This window comes from Ptychodera flava, chromosome 9 (genome assembly GCF_041260155.1).
Source record: "Ptychodera flava strain L36383 chromosome 9, AS_Pfla_20210202, whole genome shotgun sequence".
Taxonomy (NCBI): domain Eukaryota; kingdom Metazoa; phylum Hemichordata; class Enteropneusta; family Ptychoderidae; genus Ptychodera; species Ptychodera flava.
This window is the reverse complement of record NC_091936.1, coordinates 4,941,934-4,960,419: the sequence shown is the minus strand read 5'-3', so window position 1 is coordinate 4,960,419 and position 18,486 is coordinate 4,941,934. Positions and strand designations below refer to the sequence as shown.

Genomic DNA, 18,486 nt, shown 5'->3' with positions numbered 1-18,486 from the left:
TCCTGGTGAGACACAGGGGACGTTTTTTCTATAACGTAAAAAGGTGATATATTAGAACCTTAAATAGTATCTTGACTTTCAAACGTTTATGTTACCTTTTTCATTGTGTTTTGTCAATCACACGTGAAAGCGCGGGAACGTAAGAGTGTAAGAACACCCTATTTTGCGTCTGTGACTTCCATTGAAGCGAATCGGTCGCATAGTGACCGTAAGTGACGGCGAATACTGAGCAGTAAGTTTTATCGGCTTCAGAAAGGAAAACACCGAGTAACAGGTCACATCAGATAATTCAAAATGCCACCGAGCGAGGAACCTCTGTATGACGAAGACGATAGTCGGCGAGATAACATCGCCTGCAAAGGAAAATTGATGAAATGGTCGGAGGAGCTGATAGCTGAATGTGAAAAGATGAAAAAATCCTCCGAGTTTGTCAAGGACTGTCGAGAGCAAAATCTCCTTGTTACCACGCAAGAGCTCATACAGATTTCGGAATCAGGATTGCGGACCGCATCGAGTATGTGCCAGGCTTTAGCCACGGCAATTAAACAAATCACCCAGGCTATGTCAGCAAGTCAACACACCATCAACCAAAGAAAAGGGGAATTAAAGTTCCAGGGTAATGTATGAAACTAGTCTTTGTGAAGGATTTTAAGAGACGTAGATTTCCTCTTTAAAGTGTGGCTTTAGCAAAAGCGTACTCGGTAATGTTCGCTTCAGAAGCACTTTTATGAGTGTGTTAAGTGAATGTACAGGACTTTGATGTGATGTCATGACTGTATTTGAACCAAGATTGTGTGTAGAGTAGCATGGGAATAACACACAAGCTGATAACAACTTGAAAAGTGTCTATCTGTTCAACATAAAACTTGTGGAAACGAAACTTACCGAGGTGAGATGTGACAACTGTAAGCAAACGTTAACCCAATTCTATTGATTCGGCAGCAGAGAGTTGCTTTTGGTAATTTATGGTGATTGCTTTAAATTTTCACCCGTAGGCTTCAATTTGTATCCACAAACGTTGTACAGAGCTAGGTACCTAAGTGTTATGTCAAATTTACAGTGCTAACAGATGCATTTCCATTAATCGTATAGTCAGTCTGGCGACGTCTTTCATTTCAAGATGAGCGTGATTTTCAATAGACCTTAATTTGTGGATCATTAAGCTTTGTTCGCACGAAATAAACGGATGTGTACACACGAAACTATCCAATTGTAAGTTAATGTCGTAAGGTATAGCTTTGAGTGCAGTAAAGTGCAGGCACCAGCAAAAAGTAACTTATTGAATATTTCGACTTTCACATCAGTTGCCTTGATAAACAGATGGACAAGGCAAACTTTACTTGTCGACAACAACCAAGAAAGTGATCTCAATCTGCAGCGAAAATAGTATTTGAAAGTGTCCATGAGAAATACTCTACCCCCAGTAACTTCATTAATTTGCAAGGCGATATTTGTCTGGACAGTAGTTAGAAAATAATACATGTCAATCGATCACTCCACCTGGATAAAGCCATTGTGACAAACAGCTCGAATTACAGTCTATATATAAATTGTACGGTGTGACCACAGTTTCTGCGTTCATCTTTCTATACAAGAGGCTACACCTCAAGCAGTGTACGCTCTTCCATATGTCGCTCTACCTCCCCGCTAAACACTCAGCTTGGTATATACTTACTTTGCATTAGTACAAGGATTTATATGCATTTTGGTTAACTGTTGTTTCTGTCCGTTTAGGAAAAGACGTCAGTTCGATTGGCGTTACAACATGTTGTTCCGAACTGAAAAAAAATGCAAAAGATAGTAATCAGCCAATGCTGTGCTATAGACAGTCTCGCTTTAACAGTCAGTCCTTAAACTGTAGATAGTGACGTTGTAAATACAGTGTAATGTAGTCAAGAATAACACAACAAAAAACGAAAAAACAAACAAACAAACAACCCCCCCCCAAAAAAAACCCCCAAAACAAAGGAAAACACGGGTAATTCATGTACATTGACTTTTCATTAACTCATCACGCTTACGGAGACCGTGTGTTCAGTATTGCCGCCCCCTTTTTATGGAACAATCTTCCACATTTAGGTTCGTCGCTCCCCAAGACTGCCAGGTTTTTAATCAAGTCTAAAACATTTCTTTTTAATTCTGCTTTTAACTGAACTCATTCATTATATTTTTTTGTTTTGTTTTGTTTTTAATTCTTGTAACCTTTTTAAAATTGATTGTATTTTACCCAGCGTCTCTGATCACACTATTTGTGTGGATTTAGTCGCTTTATAAATGAATAAATTATTATTATTATATTACGGGATAATGTAGAGTTTTCACCGAGTAGACCAGATTGATACATGCGTTGCATGTGGATAAAATTAATACAAATTAGAGTTAACATGAATAATTCATTAATAAAAATTCTTCATAATTGCCATTGATATATAATCAAATGTCTACTCTTTGTGTTTTAAATGTTTTACAGCATTCGAAGCGGCAGTTTGCGAGCCGAGACATAATAAATCACTGTATTGTAGAGCATGTGTAAAGTTTAATAAGCATACAATATACGACACAATTCAAAACCATGTTAGATCCGGGAATAAAAATAACTTATCAAATGCGACAAGTAGACTTTAAAAGTTGCTTTAAGGAAGACGTATATAAAACTAGTCGATATTGAGGATTATAATAATCTCATCAAGCATGAAATGTACTGTCTGGCTGACTGTCCCATATTTGCGCTTTTTTAAATTTTTAAACAGAGAAATGGGATGAGTCAGACGACACGTCACAGAATTCATCTCCGGAAGGTAAGTGTTTAACCTTTAAGAGTCATGTCAACTTTATGGTTACAAGCAAACCATTCTCACCCGAAAATTTCAATCTACTTTGGCCTACCGTAGAATCTCAGCCTCTCCATCAACATATAATATCTTGATTTTACCCGTAAGTTACAGAGCAAATCGTACAAGTTTTAACAAACATGTTTTTATTTTGTACAATACAATAATTTTCAATTTTCCGATTAAATATGTCCTACATTTCAAAAAGTAGATAAACACCGTTTGATCTGTTTTCTGTTGCAACCGTTCCGTAAGGATCAAGTATTCGACATTTTCTTATCTTTTGGTTTTCAAAGCTACGGTTCTGGCAGAACTTCATAAAATGGACCAAGTCTTGTCCGCTTTGATCGCCGAAGGTAACCAAAGTCTCGCCGCTGCCGAGAAAATCACAGAAGCCGCGTCTGCCGTCACTAAAATAGTCGATATGTCCGCATCTGAAGTAGGGTCGATACTGACTGATTTCTACAAACAACAGAGGCAAGACGTGTTGGATAAGGGTAAAGAGACGTTAGATAAAATGGAGGCCATAGTTGAGAAAATCAAAGTAAAGGAAAACGAAATTGACAAAGAAATCTCTGAAGCAAAAGATGGCGCCAGATTAGTGGCCGATGATGGAGTAATTAATGAATATTTGGGAGATGCAGACAAATTGGCAAGTTCTATCGGTGAATTCTCAACAAAGGCTAGGCTGTCACGTGATGAACTCAAAAATTTAGTCGATAAGGTGAAGGGAACGCCCCAAGAGTCGTTTACTTTTAACGAGGCCAGTGATCCGTTCGAAAGGGTATCAGCTCTGAAGAAGGATGTCAGAGATGCAGAGGAAAAAGTGATGAGGGATGCAAATGAAGCGATGACGTTGACTGAGAAAGCAAAAAGTGTCATCCAGGAGGACAGGGAAAAGAAGAAACGCCTGTTTGACGAAGCGGAGCAATTTGCGGAGAAATGTAGACTTTCTGCAGAGGATATAGAAACGAGAATGACATCCTGTGCTTCGTTAATCGACGAGCTGGAACCAAAAGTTCGAGGGAGTAATCTTGAAGAAGAGGAGTTCTCACCTGCTTTACAGGAAATAAACAAGGCCAGGGAAATATTGCAGGATTTATCAGTGACAACGCGCGACAAGAATAGTCTCCTGCAAGCAAAATTCCACGATATTAAATCCATGTTGGAGAGTACAAGCTCTGTTGGTGATCTGCAAGTTGCTGTATTCAGTGTAACTGAGTTAAGCAAAGATGTCGACGCAAGCGTAAATAAATGGGACGCTGCGTTCGAAGTTGTACAGAAGCATGCGAATGAACTCCAAATTCTTGTTGAGAAAGAACTGGAAAATGACGAGAGTTGGAAACTGATTAAAGAGACGGATGAGACGTTGCCTAGATTCCTGGAGGATGCAAAGAAATCAGACGAAGCCGCCCTGGAATGCAACAAAATGGTCGAGGTAATCAAGCAAGACATGGATGAAAGCTCAAAACTTGCACACGATCTGAAAAAAATGGGCGAAAGTTTGTCCAAGTCTTCAAAAGAGACAGAAAAAGTGACGAAAAAACTGGAAGAAAGTATTAGAAACTTAGAGAAAGCTAAGACAGAACACGTTGCCTCCGAGGTAGAGCAAGAACTGGTCAGTAATGTACATTCTCTTACGAAAGAATCCCAGAATGCAGTTGGTAAGACCAGAACCACCATAGCGGAATGTAAAGGCATTTTAACAGTTGCATCAGATATTTTGGAGAAACAGAAGGCCCTAGAAAAAATTCGGTCTCATGCCAAGGAATGTCATTCTGCTGTAGATCATGCAAACAGGTTACACAAACGACTCTGTAAAGACGTCGATGCATTCAAACGAGAAGTGGAAGACACCACAAGAATTAAATCTAGTGTTGTCGATGGAACAAAGGGTTCAACCCTCACGAAGCAAACTTCCAGAAGATCATCCATCGTAAATATGATTTTACAACCGGAAATACCAGATCGCGGCTCTTCCAGAAAACCGTCCACCACAGTTCCGGGTTCGACAAGAGGCAGCAATGCGACCCAGTCCCAGTATGAAAATGACGTCGATCGCTCCGTGGTGCCTGTCAATCCTGAAATTTACCGCCAAGTTGAAAAGATGGAGAAGAGTAGCAGAGACAACACAAATAAAGCGAAAGAATTAATGGAATTGGCGGGAAACATACTCCAAGAGGCAGAAGATAAATACAAGAGACGAGAGAGCAACGAAGAGATGCAAAATATCTGTACAAAGTCCGCCGACAATTTTCAAGAAGTTACAAAATATCGAGAGCTGGTCACCTCAACTTCTGAAGAAATAAAAAAGGTGATAGCTGAATTTTTGGCGGGACTTGCTGCAAAAAAAGCGAGACAAGAAGCCGCGTGGTGCGCTAAAAAGGTAGAAGACGCAATGGAATGGTTGCTGAAGTGCGTTGGGGCTGCAGAAGAGACGGCGAGTCGAGCAAGCCGTATCGTAGACGAATTGCAGAGTTTTGGATTGGGAGATGATGAGGGTAAAGAAAATCTGAAAAGTGGAAGTACTAGAGCCAAAGCTAAAGCAGAAAAAGCCAGAGTCGAAGCAGACAGTACATCAGAGACGTTAACCAGTACTCGAACTCTTATCTTGGATTCACATCTGTCAGAGGGCGAGTTGAGAGAGCAAGAAGTAAAGTTAGAAAAACTTGCCGAGGAGATCTTGAAGTTGACGTCCGAAGTTGAAGCGGAAGTTGAGAGCTGTCACAAGTATAATGCCCAAGCTCAAAAGATGATAAACAGTCAAAAACGAACGCAAGCCGTGGAAAGAGCTCGGGAGATTCTACAGATGGCGAAAGAAATGGCAGAAGAGTGCGGTAAGGCGGGTAAAGACGCGACTGATTCGATAGATACGACGAACACTGCGGTGGATGACTGTGGACGGGACACTGATGAAGCAAGGAAGGCTATAGAACACGTCTTAGAGGTGATGAAGGTTTTCAAGGAAAAGACGGAGGCCGCTGTGAAGACACAGAAAAACAGTGCTAAAACCATCGACCAACTCTACCTAATGACAAGGCAGGAAAAATACGGAGCGGATGAAATTGATGAGGCGGCTGATGATGTGAAACGTTGTACAACGGAAATGAAAAGTGCGATCTCAAAGCTAGATGAATTGTCTAAACGACTCCATAAATGTATTGGTGAAATGGACAACAAAAACCCCAAAAAGTGGGATTGCAGAAGGTAATTACAATTTCAAGACAAAGCAATGGATTCAATAATTCCTACATACACTATCGCCAACCGTTGCAAAAACGATAAACGTAGATTAGAATCACACATAAAACCATCTATGTTGATTGACCAATCAGAGTGCTCAATTCAGGGTGTTTTTATCTACTCATAAAGCCTTGGTCACCAAATTCCAGAAACGAATGACAGCGCCGTAGTAAAGTACTGTCCAATCAAAAGTGAACATGTCATATTCTGTAGACATCTGGTACGTTTCAATATTCAAATTTGGTAACACAGCGGAAACCAGCTGCAACACAAAATCTGCTGTGCCCTAGGGCATTTATATAATGTGCCCTAGGGCATTTATAGGATGTTCCATTACATTGGAAGGCTATTTCATAAATAAAAGTTTTAATTCATATCCTAAACATGTTACATCGACAAAGGGGACGGTTGACGTAGACACATTGAAAACGAAAATATATCAGTTAGGGGCGATAGTTTTTAAGTCGGATAAAACCCTCATACTCGGGCTCTTCTGGTATATAAAGTCCAACCCTACGATAAAATGTCTCGGCCTGCGGCCTCGACATTTTATCATTGGGTTGGACTTTATATACCAGAAGAGCCCTCGTACTCGGGCTTTATCCTATACATAAGAGTTGATGTCAAATTGCTCAATGATATACTCATACTGATTCTTCAAACAAAGAGATCCTTGTAATAAAACTGACAGGAAACTAAACCACAACGAAACAGATAGATAAACCTTAAAAGTTCCACGAGTTTTAACTTTTGATGAATTTTCCACTGTTTTTATTCTGTTTTTAGAAAACATCTTCCACCATGTAAAAGTGCTGTATATTTATAATGCCTAATGTTAAAGTTGACGACTGCTTTCTACTCTGGACTTGAATTTGTTCATCTACAATAATATTTCATTTTGCACACAAGATCAACATTTTATATAACAAAGTAGACTATTTGTCTGTTTTAAACAAATACGAACGAAAGTACCAATTAAGTAAAAAGCAATTGAGTTTGCAATACCCAAACTCTCACTTATCTAAATTTAAGATAAAATGTAGCAATACTCATCTTAAAGAGGCACTCCCACTTGGTAACATTTTTAAGATACATTTTTTTAATGCCAACGGTCGATATTTGACATGACGACTGCGCGCGGATCGCGAGATATCGATAAAAACATGTCCTCAAAAAAGTTAAAGTTTGAGTTCCGGTGGCCCACCTGAATTCAGCTTCCGAACATAGAACGTTCGACACTGGGGCCATTGTCAACTAAGCTATGGAGTACGAGTCTACGCTGACGCTTCTGTACGCCACAGCAGTACCACTCGCGTCGGTGATCGGTCATGTCCCGTGGGAGAAAGCTGAGTCTTACTGACTCGGGAAAAAACGAAAAACAAAGTTTGCCGATTCCACCAGAATTTGCATAGGTGACTAGCACAGATACGTGCGGTTGATAAATAGCGGCCACCGCGTGGTATGCGCGCATACCACACGCGGCAGCCGCTATGTATCGAGTCACGCGTAACTGTGTGGCAGACAACAAAATGTAGTCATCAGAGGCAACTAATATTTTACACGTAAAAACTGATATCTATGTGGTATTGTTTAAAAATCTAATACAACTGATTTAGAATAATGAAAACGACAAAAACTAAGGAGAAGTTTTAAAAAAGAAATACCTGAGGTAAGGGCATTGATAATGATGTATATAAAGTCTTCGCAGTAGGAAGTAAATTAATTGCGTCATTCGAACGTTTTTGGACTCCCTAGAATATCGTCAATCAGCACAACAACACACTTTCGGGGGATTTCGGGTCGTAACCAGAAACGATCGTAAAACTTCGGGATGTGAAAAATACGCTCGGGAAATGACATGTTTTTATCGATATCTCATGATCCGCGCGGAGTCGCCACGTCAAATATCGACCGTTGGCATTAAAAAAATGTGTTTTAAAAATGTTACCAAGTGGGGGTGCCTCTTTAAGAAGAACTGCGTCACTGTGCAAGAAGTAGAAGATATTTTAACCTCTTTCTTTTCTCTTTGTTTCTTAGATGTTACATCGGGAACGATGAGAATGAAGATCAGCTGCTCTGTGTAATAAGAGCTCCGCACGGTGTGCTAGACGGTGTAGAAATCGTGTGTTCAGAAGAGGATCATCTTCTGAAGGGCGCCGTAGGCATGAGAGAAATGCCGTTCAGTCACGTGGTCAAACTCGAACCACAGAACATCACACTCTCTAAGTTTGCATTGGTCGCAATTCCATACGACGGGTCACTGCGCAGTAGAGATAGGGAAATTGTTGTCAAGACTACCGCTACTGGTAAGAACTGGAGACTGATGTCGACTAATTCTACGGACCGAACCTTTGACGAATATAAGGTGAGATCACCAATTCACTGATGATGATGATGATGATGATGATGATGATGATGATGGTGGTGGTGGTGGTGGTTGTGGTGGTGGTGGTGGTGGAAGTGGGATGATGGTGATGATGATGATGATGATGATAATGAGAGCATGTTCCCTCGCTTTTACGTTTTACGAGGGAGAGTTTCAATAAACAGATTGCGACTGATGCAGGGACGGCAGGCTAGTACTTATTTTGAAGTTTCATTGAAAATGCTAGCGAAACTTTGGTCACTTGTGGAGAATACAGCAAAATTATTTCATACTCTTTTATCAGGGAAAAGCTTTTGCAGAAGTGAGGATAAACAAATTCTCCACCTTTGTTGCGATATCGCGGATGGTACGGGATCATGCGAGAATGGATCGACGGGGCGGTACTCTGACGTCATCAGTAGAAAGACGAGTGAGTATCACGTATCCAGTACAGACATTCCGGTCACCCACAGAGGTTTCCATTGAGGTAAGTTATCACAGCGGGTCTGTTTCGACCAGCTGCCCGTTCATATTTCCCTCTCATCTTTCCAGCGCCATTTTAGACTGGAATGGCGGCGGTACAAACTTGCCCATTGCCACATTAAAGTAAATAGCGCTCTTACTTGACATCCGTTCCTAAAGTAATTAGCATAAATATATTCATCGTGGTCGGTGGTTTGCTGATAACTATTAATATTTCCCAAGGATGCGTTCATAAAAAACGGTTAGGGGGCTGGAGGAATTCAGGGGGGATTCGAAATTTTGGGGGTAGTAGAGGGGGGAGGGGGCTCTACCTCGGGGGACTTGAAATTTTGTTGTTTCCCTTTTTAAATATGTTTTACTATTTTCGATTCAAATTCGTGTAGGTAATTCAATGAAAAATGAATACCATTTTTATGTCATCCAATTGTTGTAATGTTTGTAAAAGTTTAACATAATCTAGAACCATTTTGTTACATTTAATGACTTTTATCTCAAAAAAATCTAAACATGTGTGATTTGTCGTAAACAAACAAACAAGCCTATAAATAACAGGGCAGAAGCTGCAAATGTTGATGATTTTTGCAATATTTCTATGCAATATATCAACTACAGTTTCCTGTTGTCTTCCTAGAGCATGCTCAAACACACAATATTCAGTTTGTCGACAAAGCCTGTATGTATAAATATGTGTTCGGTGAGAATTTAATTAGAGTCCAGACTGACAGTCAGTTGTCAGTGATACAAATGCATGGCATACATACACTGGCTGTGATAGCAAGCTGAATACTGGACAGTTCAACATGATGTACACGGTAGTTGAAGAAGAGTTTGGGTCAAATGACACTCATGACAGTGAAACATACAGGCCAGAGAGCAACACATGGAAGATCAGAGACTTGAAAAGTTATCGCGAATTTTTGAAGTCTGGCATATGAGAATAATCAAATATTAAAGAAAAAAAGGGGTCACCATGCTTGATTTTCTAAATTTTCACATTCTTGTCATAAAAATAATACAAAAGTAAAACTTTGAACAGTAAAGACTAAATGAAAAAATATGTGAACAAATGGAATTATTTATTTTTTAACCAAATTTGCCGTTATTACACCCAAAATTTCAGAGATTAAAACATTTATTTGATGGAATATTTTAGCCTTCCAGTATTGTCAATTTTGAGTAGCATCTAATTCATATATGTCTTACACTATTGAAAGAAATCTTCGGTAGGTCACTGTACACAGTTTTTTACAATATGACAATTAGCCAGAATTCACAATTTGCCTTCTCTCTCATGATCGTCATTTTGTGTGCTTTTCGGCAGGATCAATTGACCCTGCCAGAGTTGGATTAACTCAAGTTGGCTTAGACTGACAAATCCAAAAAGTTATCTGATGCCTTTAAAATGAATCAATTTAAGAACTTGTCTGAGGAATATGACTTTAAAAAGTGCTAATATAAGGTAGTGTTGAACACCTGCGAGCGGAACACCGCAATACGTGATTTTTTCTGCATGCACATCCTTTACAAATATGCGGACTTGTGATAGTTGAGGGGGACTTGAAAAGTTAAAATTAGGGTATTGAGGGGGAATCTGAAAAAAATAAGATTTCAATCGCGATTCCTCCAGCCCCCTCCCCCATCGTTATTTGTGAACGCAGCCCAAGGTGCATTTGTTCATTTTACAACCACGCACTCAACCCACATGTATGCTAAGCTTCATATAATAATCACCTGAAACGAAAGTATTGTATACATAAGACAATGACTTGACCTTTTAACTTGTGCTTCAGTTGAGACTATAATCTGCTCAAATCATATTTCCATGTATTTGAAATACCCGTCTTTCGGTCCACAAACTATTTATTGTAAGTTTGAAAAAACAACAACAAAAACAAATGGAAAACACTTTTACAGGTGCAGATGGTGGACGCTACTACTGTGGCACAGTTAAGAGATAGAATCTGTGACAGATACGGCGATATAGAGTCCTGCAGTCCCATTGTCTATGTGTCTTACTTCTCATCACCGAAATTCTACAAAGCGATGACGGTTAGAATACCTCTACCGAACAGCACCAGTCGACAAGAAGAAAAAGAGAAAGCGTCAGCCCACGGTAGACCACCATCGCAACAAAGCAGGCCCTCTACGTCCATGGAACCAGGGTTACGAAGCAGAAGCAAAGACAGTCAGGCAGTAGATTACGTTCCCCACGTAATGGGTCGAACTGGAAAAGAACCGTGGAAGGAATTTTCTGGTAACCTTATTAATACAGCCATACTGAAGAATGACGTCATCGAATTTCAGTTGGAGAAGCCAATAGATATGTAAGAATTTAATAATATACTATATGAACGACAATATGGACGCTTTTTCACTGAGTTCATGTATTTTGTTTTTGTGAGAAAATGAAGTCTAGACAATTATAATTTGTTAACGATGTTATGTCGCTTAGGGCCTATCTCCTTACAAAAGTTATTTGTCATTCAGTGCGATTATTTAGGAGAAAGAATGTTTTGAAATCTTCTTTGAGATTGTAAGTGTAGTATTAGCCTTTCACGATTAATTCATGACAAACTACAAATGTATTTATTCAATTTTTTAAAGGTTGTTGCTGATAATGTCCCCAACTGGAGGTCAGATGCATCGACCAAAGATCGCAGCTGCATTGGAGCGATTGACAAAAACATCTCTTGTCAACATCATCTTTCACCAGTACGAATACGAGAGAGACCGTGCGTTGGTTCAGCTCGTTCAAGAAGATCAGTGCTATCAGACTGTGGAAAGGCTAATGAAACACGGCTTTGTTGGTCCTCCTGATCCAAGCAAAATCATCGAGCTTCAGGAAGAACAGGAAATCTGCATGAAATTCAATGGCAACATTTGTCGCGTAGACGAAGAAGAAACGAAATTCACTTTCTACAGAGGGCGCCCCACAAGACTGGAATTCCGAATCAAAGAGGTAAATCAGTATCGCAACTTCGCCTCCGACAGCCATATTGGAACAGTAGAATTTTATGCCAAGGAATCTGACATAATGTATTCAAACACAGACCAGGCGGAAGTGAAAGAAACCGAAAGATTCCTTGATAAGCTCCCGATATTCCTGCCCAAGGTAAGACTATTGCTGTTACAATGTTGGATCATAATTTACTTTTATTAGAGGGCAAATAGCTGTATCTTTTGATGATTTTTGACCTATTTTTGTGTCTTAATTGCAACTACCAAATAGTGTCCCCATTGTCAGTTTAATTACATCGTTAATTGTAACTCCCCAAATCGTGTTGTAACACCCGCTATTTAGTTTGTCATATCACGTCTATACGTGTAAACGCACTGTTAATGTTTACAATTGAATTCTAGTCCGGACCAGAATTCACTTGTCAACAATAAAATGCAGTCTACACATGTACAGACTAAATTGACAATCTCATCACTGTGCATCAATGACGTAGAAAAGAGAAAGCGAATGAACATCACACTGGACAGAAACGTACCAAAACCCCGTAAAAACAAACAAACAAAAACAAACATAATAACATTTTTTGTCATTGAAGTGGCCATTGTTAAAAAATTCATGAGTCTATTGATACACCAAGTAACGGTGACCCAGTAGTTATATTGTCTCTCATATTTACTGCATAAACATCTTCCAATTCATTTCCCAAAATGTTTTCTCTTATGTTACATGGTAAGTTGGTCACAAATTGTGTTTTTCTCTCAAAAAACGGCAGCTGGACCAGGGACCGCCAAGGCCGAAGACATCATGTAAGACTGCAGTGAAAATTGAAGGTAATTAAGACACTAACATGAATGAATCTACAGGGCAAGTATTAGGCCATTCCGAACTTTGAAATCTCAGCAAAAAACTCTTGACCCCGTTAGATAATTTTAATAACCGCTAAAAACCGGTTTTTAGTTTCCCCTATACAAACGCTACTGTGCTTCCTATGAAATTAGCACCGACGATTTAAAGAATAATAAACTCAAAAAGAGTTCCCTAAATATCTTTCATCTGTTCAAGTTTTTTCGCTATGGCCTCCTCAAGGTGCGAGACCATTGATAAATAACCAGCTGAAAAAATTTCGTGTCATGGAAAATGATCTAGAGCCTCGAACAAATATCACAGACATACTTTCCAATATTGATACAACGACTTTTGATCATGCAAATTTCAACCGGAAACGCTGCAGCGTTTGTATAGGGGAAGGAAAAACTATTTTTAGAGATTATTTAACTGTGATCGTAATGCAAACAATGATTGCAAAATATAAATGCCAGTATTCACCAAATGCTATGCTTTCCGAAATGATATGTATGTATGTATGTATGTATGTATGTATGTATGTATGTATGTATGTATGTATGTATGTATGTATGTATGTATGTATGTATGTATGTATATATATATATTCAAAAGTAGTTAAACAACTTAAATTCACTCGGATGGAAATAAATACAGCAATGATGTAAGATAACGTCGTGCAAGTGCAAGCAATAGATCATTATGGGTTCTCTATGATGAAGATATGATGTCAGCAGGATTAGTTTATAACAATTAATATACAGCAAAGAAATAACATCATCAAAATCTCGTAGGTGTTCATCAGTTATTTACCAAGGCGACTGTTTCGGGGATTTGAAAACAATACAGTCAACTGCCTTGGCTCCCCAAGCAGTACTGATCAGGTACCACCACACCTTAAGTTATTCTGAGTCTGATGTTATATATGATGTCTTTCGATTCGGTGTTGTATTGAATTTTTCAAAAAAATGAGGATATCTTGACATAGCTTTGTGAAACTGTCTGATGATTTTAGGTTGTTGTCCTCCTTGAGACAACATCCTGTTGTACAGGCTGGCAACTTTTGGAAGAAAATCTTCTAAGTGTTGCGCGAGCAATGCGAAGATATTCTGACATAGAAAATATACGAAGAGATGTTACATTCGCGATCTGGCATTCGCACTATAGAAAACTTAAATCATCGCGCTTGTCAAAGAGTGTATAGACGAATATTCCATCTACTATAGATATGTCCAATCCGAGAAATGTAGTAATTATGTTGTCCATTATGCTCACACTTCAACGTGAGCTCTGCAGGATTTATATTTGCTCGTATGATCTACAAAACTCTCCACCATCATTTATAAGACATATGTCATCGATGAAATGTGCGCATCCATGAAATTTCCGAGCACGAGCTATATCGGTATGAATGAGTTTTGACATGAATCTACACTCATGCCTGTGTAGATATAAATTTGCCCAAAATGGTGCTGGATCAATACCCATAGGAATGCCTGTGTTTTGTAAAAGGAGTCTGTTGCCTATCTGGAAATAGCTTTCAACTATGAGATGTTTTATAGCAGACTTTAGTGATGCCTGAGAAAAACAAAGGCTTTGTTTCTCTTTGCGCCAAAATGCTTTAGAAAAAGAGAAATCAATATATCGTTTAGTTCCACCCTCAAATACAAAGTCAACTACATTATACAATTCTTTCAGTAGGTCCTTATGTTCAATTTTGGTGTATAGTGTACTGAAATCGAATGTTGAGATGCATTTGGCCTTTTTCCTAGTGTTGATGACGTTCAACTTTTCAATTACTGGAAAATAATTTTTCACAACCCAGAAAGTTTTGATGTTGCTGTAAAATTTACTTTTTAGATGGAATCTGTGTACTTGTTCAAAAATTAATTTAAAGACACTAGAAACCGCTTTACTGAGCGGTTTAGTGCTGCAAGTGCTTGATGCTACAATAAAGCGAGCTCCGGATGGGTTCTTATGCATCTTGGGCATCCAGTACATTAGTGGTAGTTTTTGTTCTTTCTCTGATACTTTAAGTCCAAATCTGTCACATACTGCAATGTTGTTCGTGATAACAGATGTCACATCTTTTGTTGATATTGTGTATGTGTCTGACCCTCCGTTCATGATACCCACTTCAGTAAGGAGACGCTTTATATAGAATGATTTGCACACAAATGCAATATTGTTTGCAGCTTTATCTATTGGTACCACAACATATTTACGGTGTAGGTTTTCGAGACAGGCGACTGCCGTAGGGTCTTTAAGAACTGGAGATGTTTTCCTTGGTTTTTTACGTTTCTTCAATTTTTGAACATTTGCATTTACCGCATCCATCACCTTACTTTTCCATTCATCGAAAGTTGTGATGTCAACATCATATTTGGCGGCCATGGATGGAATGAAGTCCTTGAGAGATGACTCAATAAACCTAACACACTGAGAATAGTTCACTGTCCTTGGCTCCCTAAAATTAGGTCCCTTGCATAACAATTTCCTTAACCTGGCATTTTCAACAATCCTGAGATCCCCTGTTACAATATGCCTGTGATTCGGATCACAGAACTGAGAATGCTGACAGTCAAAACTTTCAGTGTCAGATAGACATTCGTCTTATATATATATATATATATATATATATATATATATATATATATATATATATATATATATATATATATATATATATTGTATATATATATATATGTGTGTGTGTGTGTGTGTGTGTGTGTGTGTGTGTGTGTGTTGTATATGGGTTCATTTATTATAATCGGTAGGTAAACGGATAAACGTGCATAAATGTGTATTGTCAATAAATTATGGAAAGACAATCAGTTTTCCGTTCTCATTTTGCCTTATAGGATCCATGAGTGAAGACAACCTTCGAAATCTCTCTCAGAGGATTGGTCCAGATTTCGAAACGATCGGGGCATATCTTGGTTTCGATCAACCTAAAATACAGAGAATAAAACGTGATAATCCAAACAGTGTAGAAGATCAAGTGTTCGATATGCTGATCTCCTGGAGGAACAGTGAACGACGATCAGCCGATAAAATCTCCAAACTTTGCAATGCCTTGAGAAGGTCAGGCCGAATTGATTTGACTGAATATATGAAGGAACATCAAAGCCGTCCCGGGAGTCATCTCTCTATGTCACATTGATAGATATTAAGAGTTTGAATTATTAGTTTTTATTGAAATTAGTGTGAAAGAAAATAAAACAGGTTATTGTAATCAAGAGTGGCAGTATTACAACGACACTATTTGTTATGTAAAGTCTGTATGAGTTTCTCATACAATTAGAGTTGTTTTCTTACACGACACAAATCTTGAAAATTATGAGCTTGATAAAACTAAGAGGTGATACTATCAAGAAAGTATGTGGTTGCAATTATAAATATCTACAAAGGTCGACACATCCTGCACGACTGTGACCCTTGTCACGTGAGTTTACTGAATGGGACCTTTCTCATGATTTCTGAGAAAACTTGAGTTTATGATTGTTTTTTAATATAGCTGGAGCAAAGTTGGTTTGTAATGTAAATGTTTGTCTCGAAAGTTTGGATTTCAGTAATAAAATAGTGGTTACTATTACCAGACTCATCTATCTGATCATTACATGTTTTTAAAACATTCGTGACCTTTTTGTTCACACGATATCACTTTTGAAGATTATTTGCCACTTTTGCTCTAACGGTGAAAATTGACGTCGATTTGACCAGTGAAAGGGGTTTTGGAGAGAAAGTGTTAGCAGGTCACTTTTAAGGGAGATTCACGAATGGTTTACTTGGGGCAGCATTCCGGCTCAAATGCAAACTTCTGGTCTTGGAAATACTGACTATTAATGCAAAAAAATAAACCATTGTTGAATAAGATATTTCCCATGCATATGATATCACAGTTTCATTTGCCTTCATTGGTGTATCCATATTATAATGAGAACAATATTTAACACGATTGGAACTAATTTGGGATAATTGGATCTTCACATTATTCAAACTTCTCAAAAGTGTTAGGTGCCCTATAGCTGAATGTTACAATATTACAAATTACTCAAAAACAAGTGTATAACTTAAAAAGAAAAGAAAAGCAGATGAGCTTATATTTGCAGATTAAACCGACATTACTTCAATGACAATTATCCCAAATTAGTTCAAATTGTGTTATTTATGAAAATAATATTTGTATCTAGAAATGAACCTTAGTGGTTTGATCAAAGGTACGATGAAAAGTGGCATATTATGTATGTTCCAGGTTTCCTTAACGATTTCTTGCAGCCTTCAAAACCTTATTATACAAATCAAGAACTTCGATAAACATTTATTGAATATGATGTAAACATGAGTCATGAATATGTACATGTCACAGCGAGCCCTTTCATCATTGAAATCACAACAGCAGCCAAATGTATATGCACGCCCCCCCCCCCCAACAGGTATTATACTAGCTCTCAGGACACAAAGGTCAAATTTCGACACCGTTCCACAAACAAGCTGGAGATCAGACCGATGATGTTATCTCTTGCGACCAGCTGTATGTCAGCCTGGTTTAGTTCAAGAGGCCAGGAATGCGGTAAGAGGTGGTCTGTGATATCGCTAGTCAAAATGAATCTACAAAAGATAAAAGGCCCATCCGGTCAGTTTATAGCGTGACGATTATTCATTCAAAGTTCAACGGTCATGTATGTACGTGTGTTGTTCAATGTTATTATTCACAAACGAACTTAAGTCAGGACTACTATTCATTCGTCAAAAAACTTGGCTCTTGTTGGTGAGGCTAATACGTTACGGAGACGAATATAAAAGCAAACGTCAGTTTTAGAAGAAAAGAAATGAAAGTATTATTAATAGCTAACGCTTTTGTCCATTTAAATAATGAAAATATGATCAAAAGTTAACGCGTTTGTCTACTTAAGTAGCTGTTACGTTCACTCATGGTCATTCATGTGATCAAGAAATCAGACGGAAATCACAAGAAAGAAAAGATGTTATATTTCCTGAATAATTTTCAAGCTTTACCATGGAACACGGTGCCTGTATTGCCGACTCAAATGGAAAAATCCTGGCTATATAAAGAAACAATACAATGAAAACAAGTCTCTTAGATGTGAATATAAAAAGTCCAAGACTTTTGAAAAGTCACAAGAAGCTGGCTAGTCGGAATATCAAGAGTGGTGTATATTGAATGAAATTGACATTGAACATTGTTATATTGCTGTTAAACGTCATCACACCTATTCTATAAATCAGCAGTTTGGTTTGATATATTTGTAGGCCAACACTTCCTGCAGCAAATACAGTACAAGCAGACTCAGAAAACGTCCTTGAATATGTAATTTATTGAAGTACAAAACTTGTAAGTACATCGATATACCGTCAAATACGGACATAACATCGTATCTGATATCCTACGTGCAACTTTTTCTGTGACCTGTGACACAGAGATTAGAGATAATATTTTCTACACTCCCGTAGTACCTTAGCTCCCTCTGAAAAGATAAGAAATGTCTTGCCACCACCATTCTTAATATTATTGAGTATTTACATTTGATGAAATTGTCCAGACTTTTTACCTACGATTTTTAGTGGTGTGTATACTTGCATAGTTTATCGAAATAAAAGAGATGATGGAGGTGACATAAACAAACTAATTTTCCTGTAAGATATACAACTCTAAAAAGTAACGGAAGAAAATTTTTAACCTATCAAAAGCGAAATGACACGTATGAATAGTTTGATATAAATCATATTACTGTTTGATC

General features: G+C 38.2%; 1 protein-coding gene across 1 annotated transcript; it reads left to right on the top strand.

The window, feature by feature from the left end:
* The first annotated feature begins 228 nt into the window (after positions 1-228).
* Positions 229-16,324, top strand: LOC139139825 (uncharacterized). The gene is made up of 9 exons (XM_070708762.1): positions 229-616; positions 2,751-2,798; positions 3,128-6,038; positions 8,112-8,439; positions 8,744-8,926; positions 10,837-11,246; positions 11,527-12,034; positions 12,654-12,711; positions 15,586-16,324. Exons 1-9 carry the CDS (start codon positions 295-297, stop codon positions 15,885-15,887), a joined length of 5,070 nt encoding a protein of 1,689 aa, XP_070564863.1. The 5' UTR covers positions 229-294; the 3' UTR covers positions 15,888-16,324.
* The last annotated feature ends 2,162 nt before the right edge of the window (positions 16,325-18,486 follow it).

Excerpts from the sequence above, each read along its gene's own strand:
- LOC139139825 (XM_070708762.1), top strand. The coding sequence starts at position 295 with ATGCCACCGAGCGAGGAACCTCTGTATGACGAAGACGATAGTCGGCGA. Across the intron at positions 617-2,750 it reads AGGGGAATTAAAGTTCCAGG|AGAAATGGGATGAGTCAGAC; the intron begins GTAATGTATGAA and ends ATTTTTAAACAG. Across the intron at positions 8,927-10,836 it reads CCACAGAGGTTTCCATTGAG|GTGCAGATGGTGGACGCTAC; the intron begins GTAAGTTATCAC and ends ACACTTTTACAG.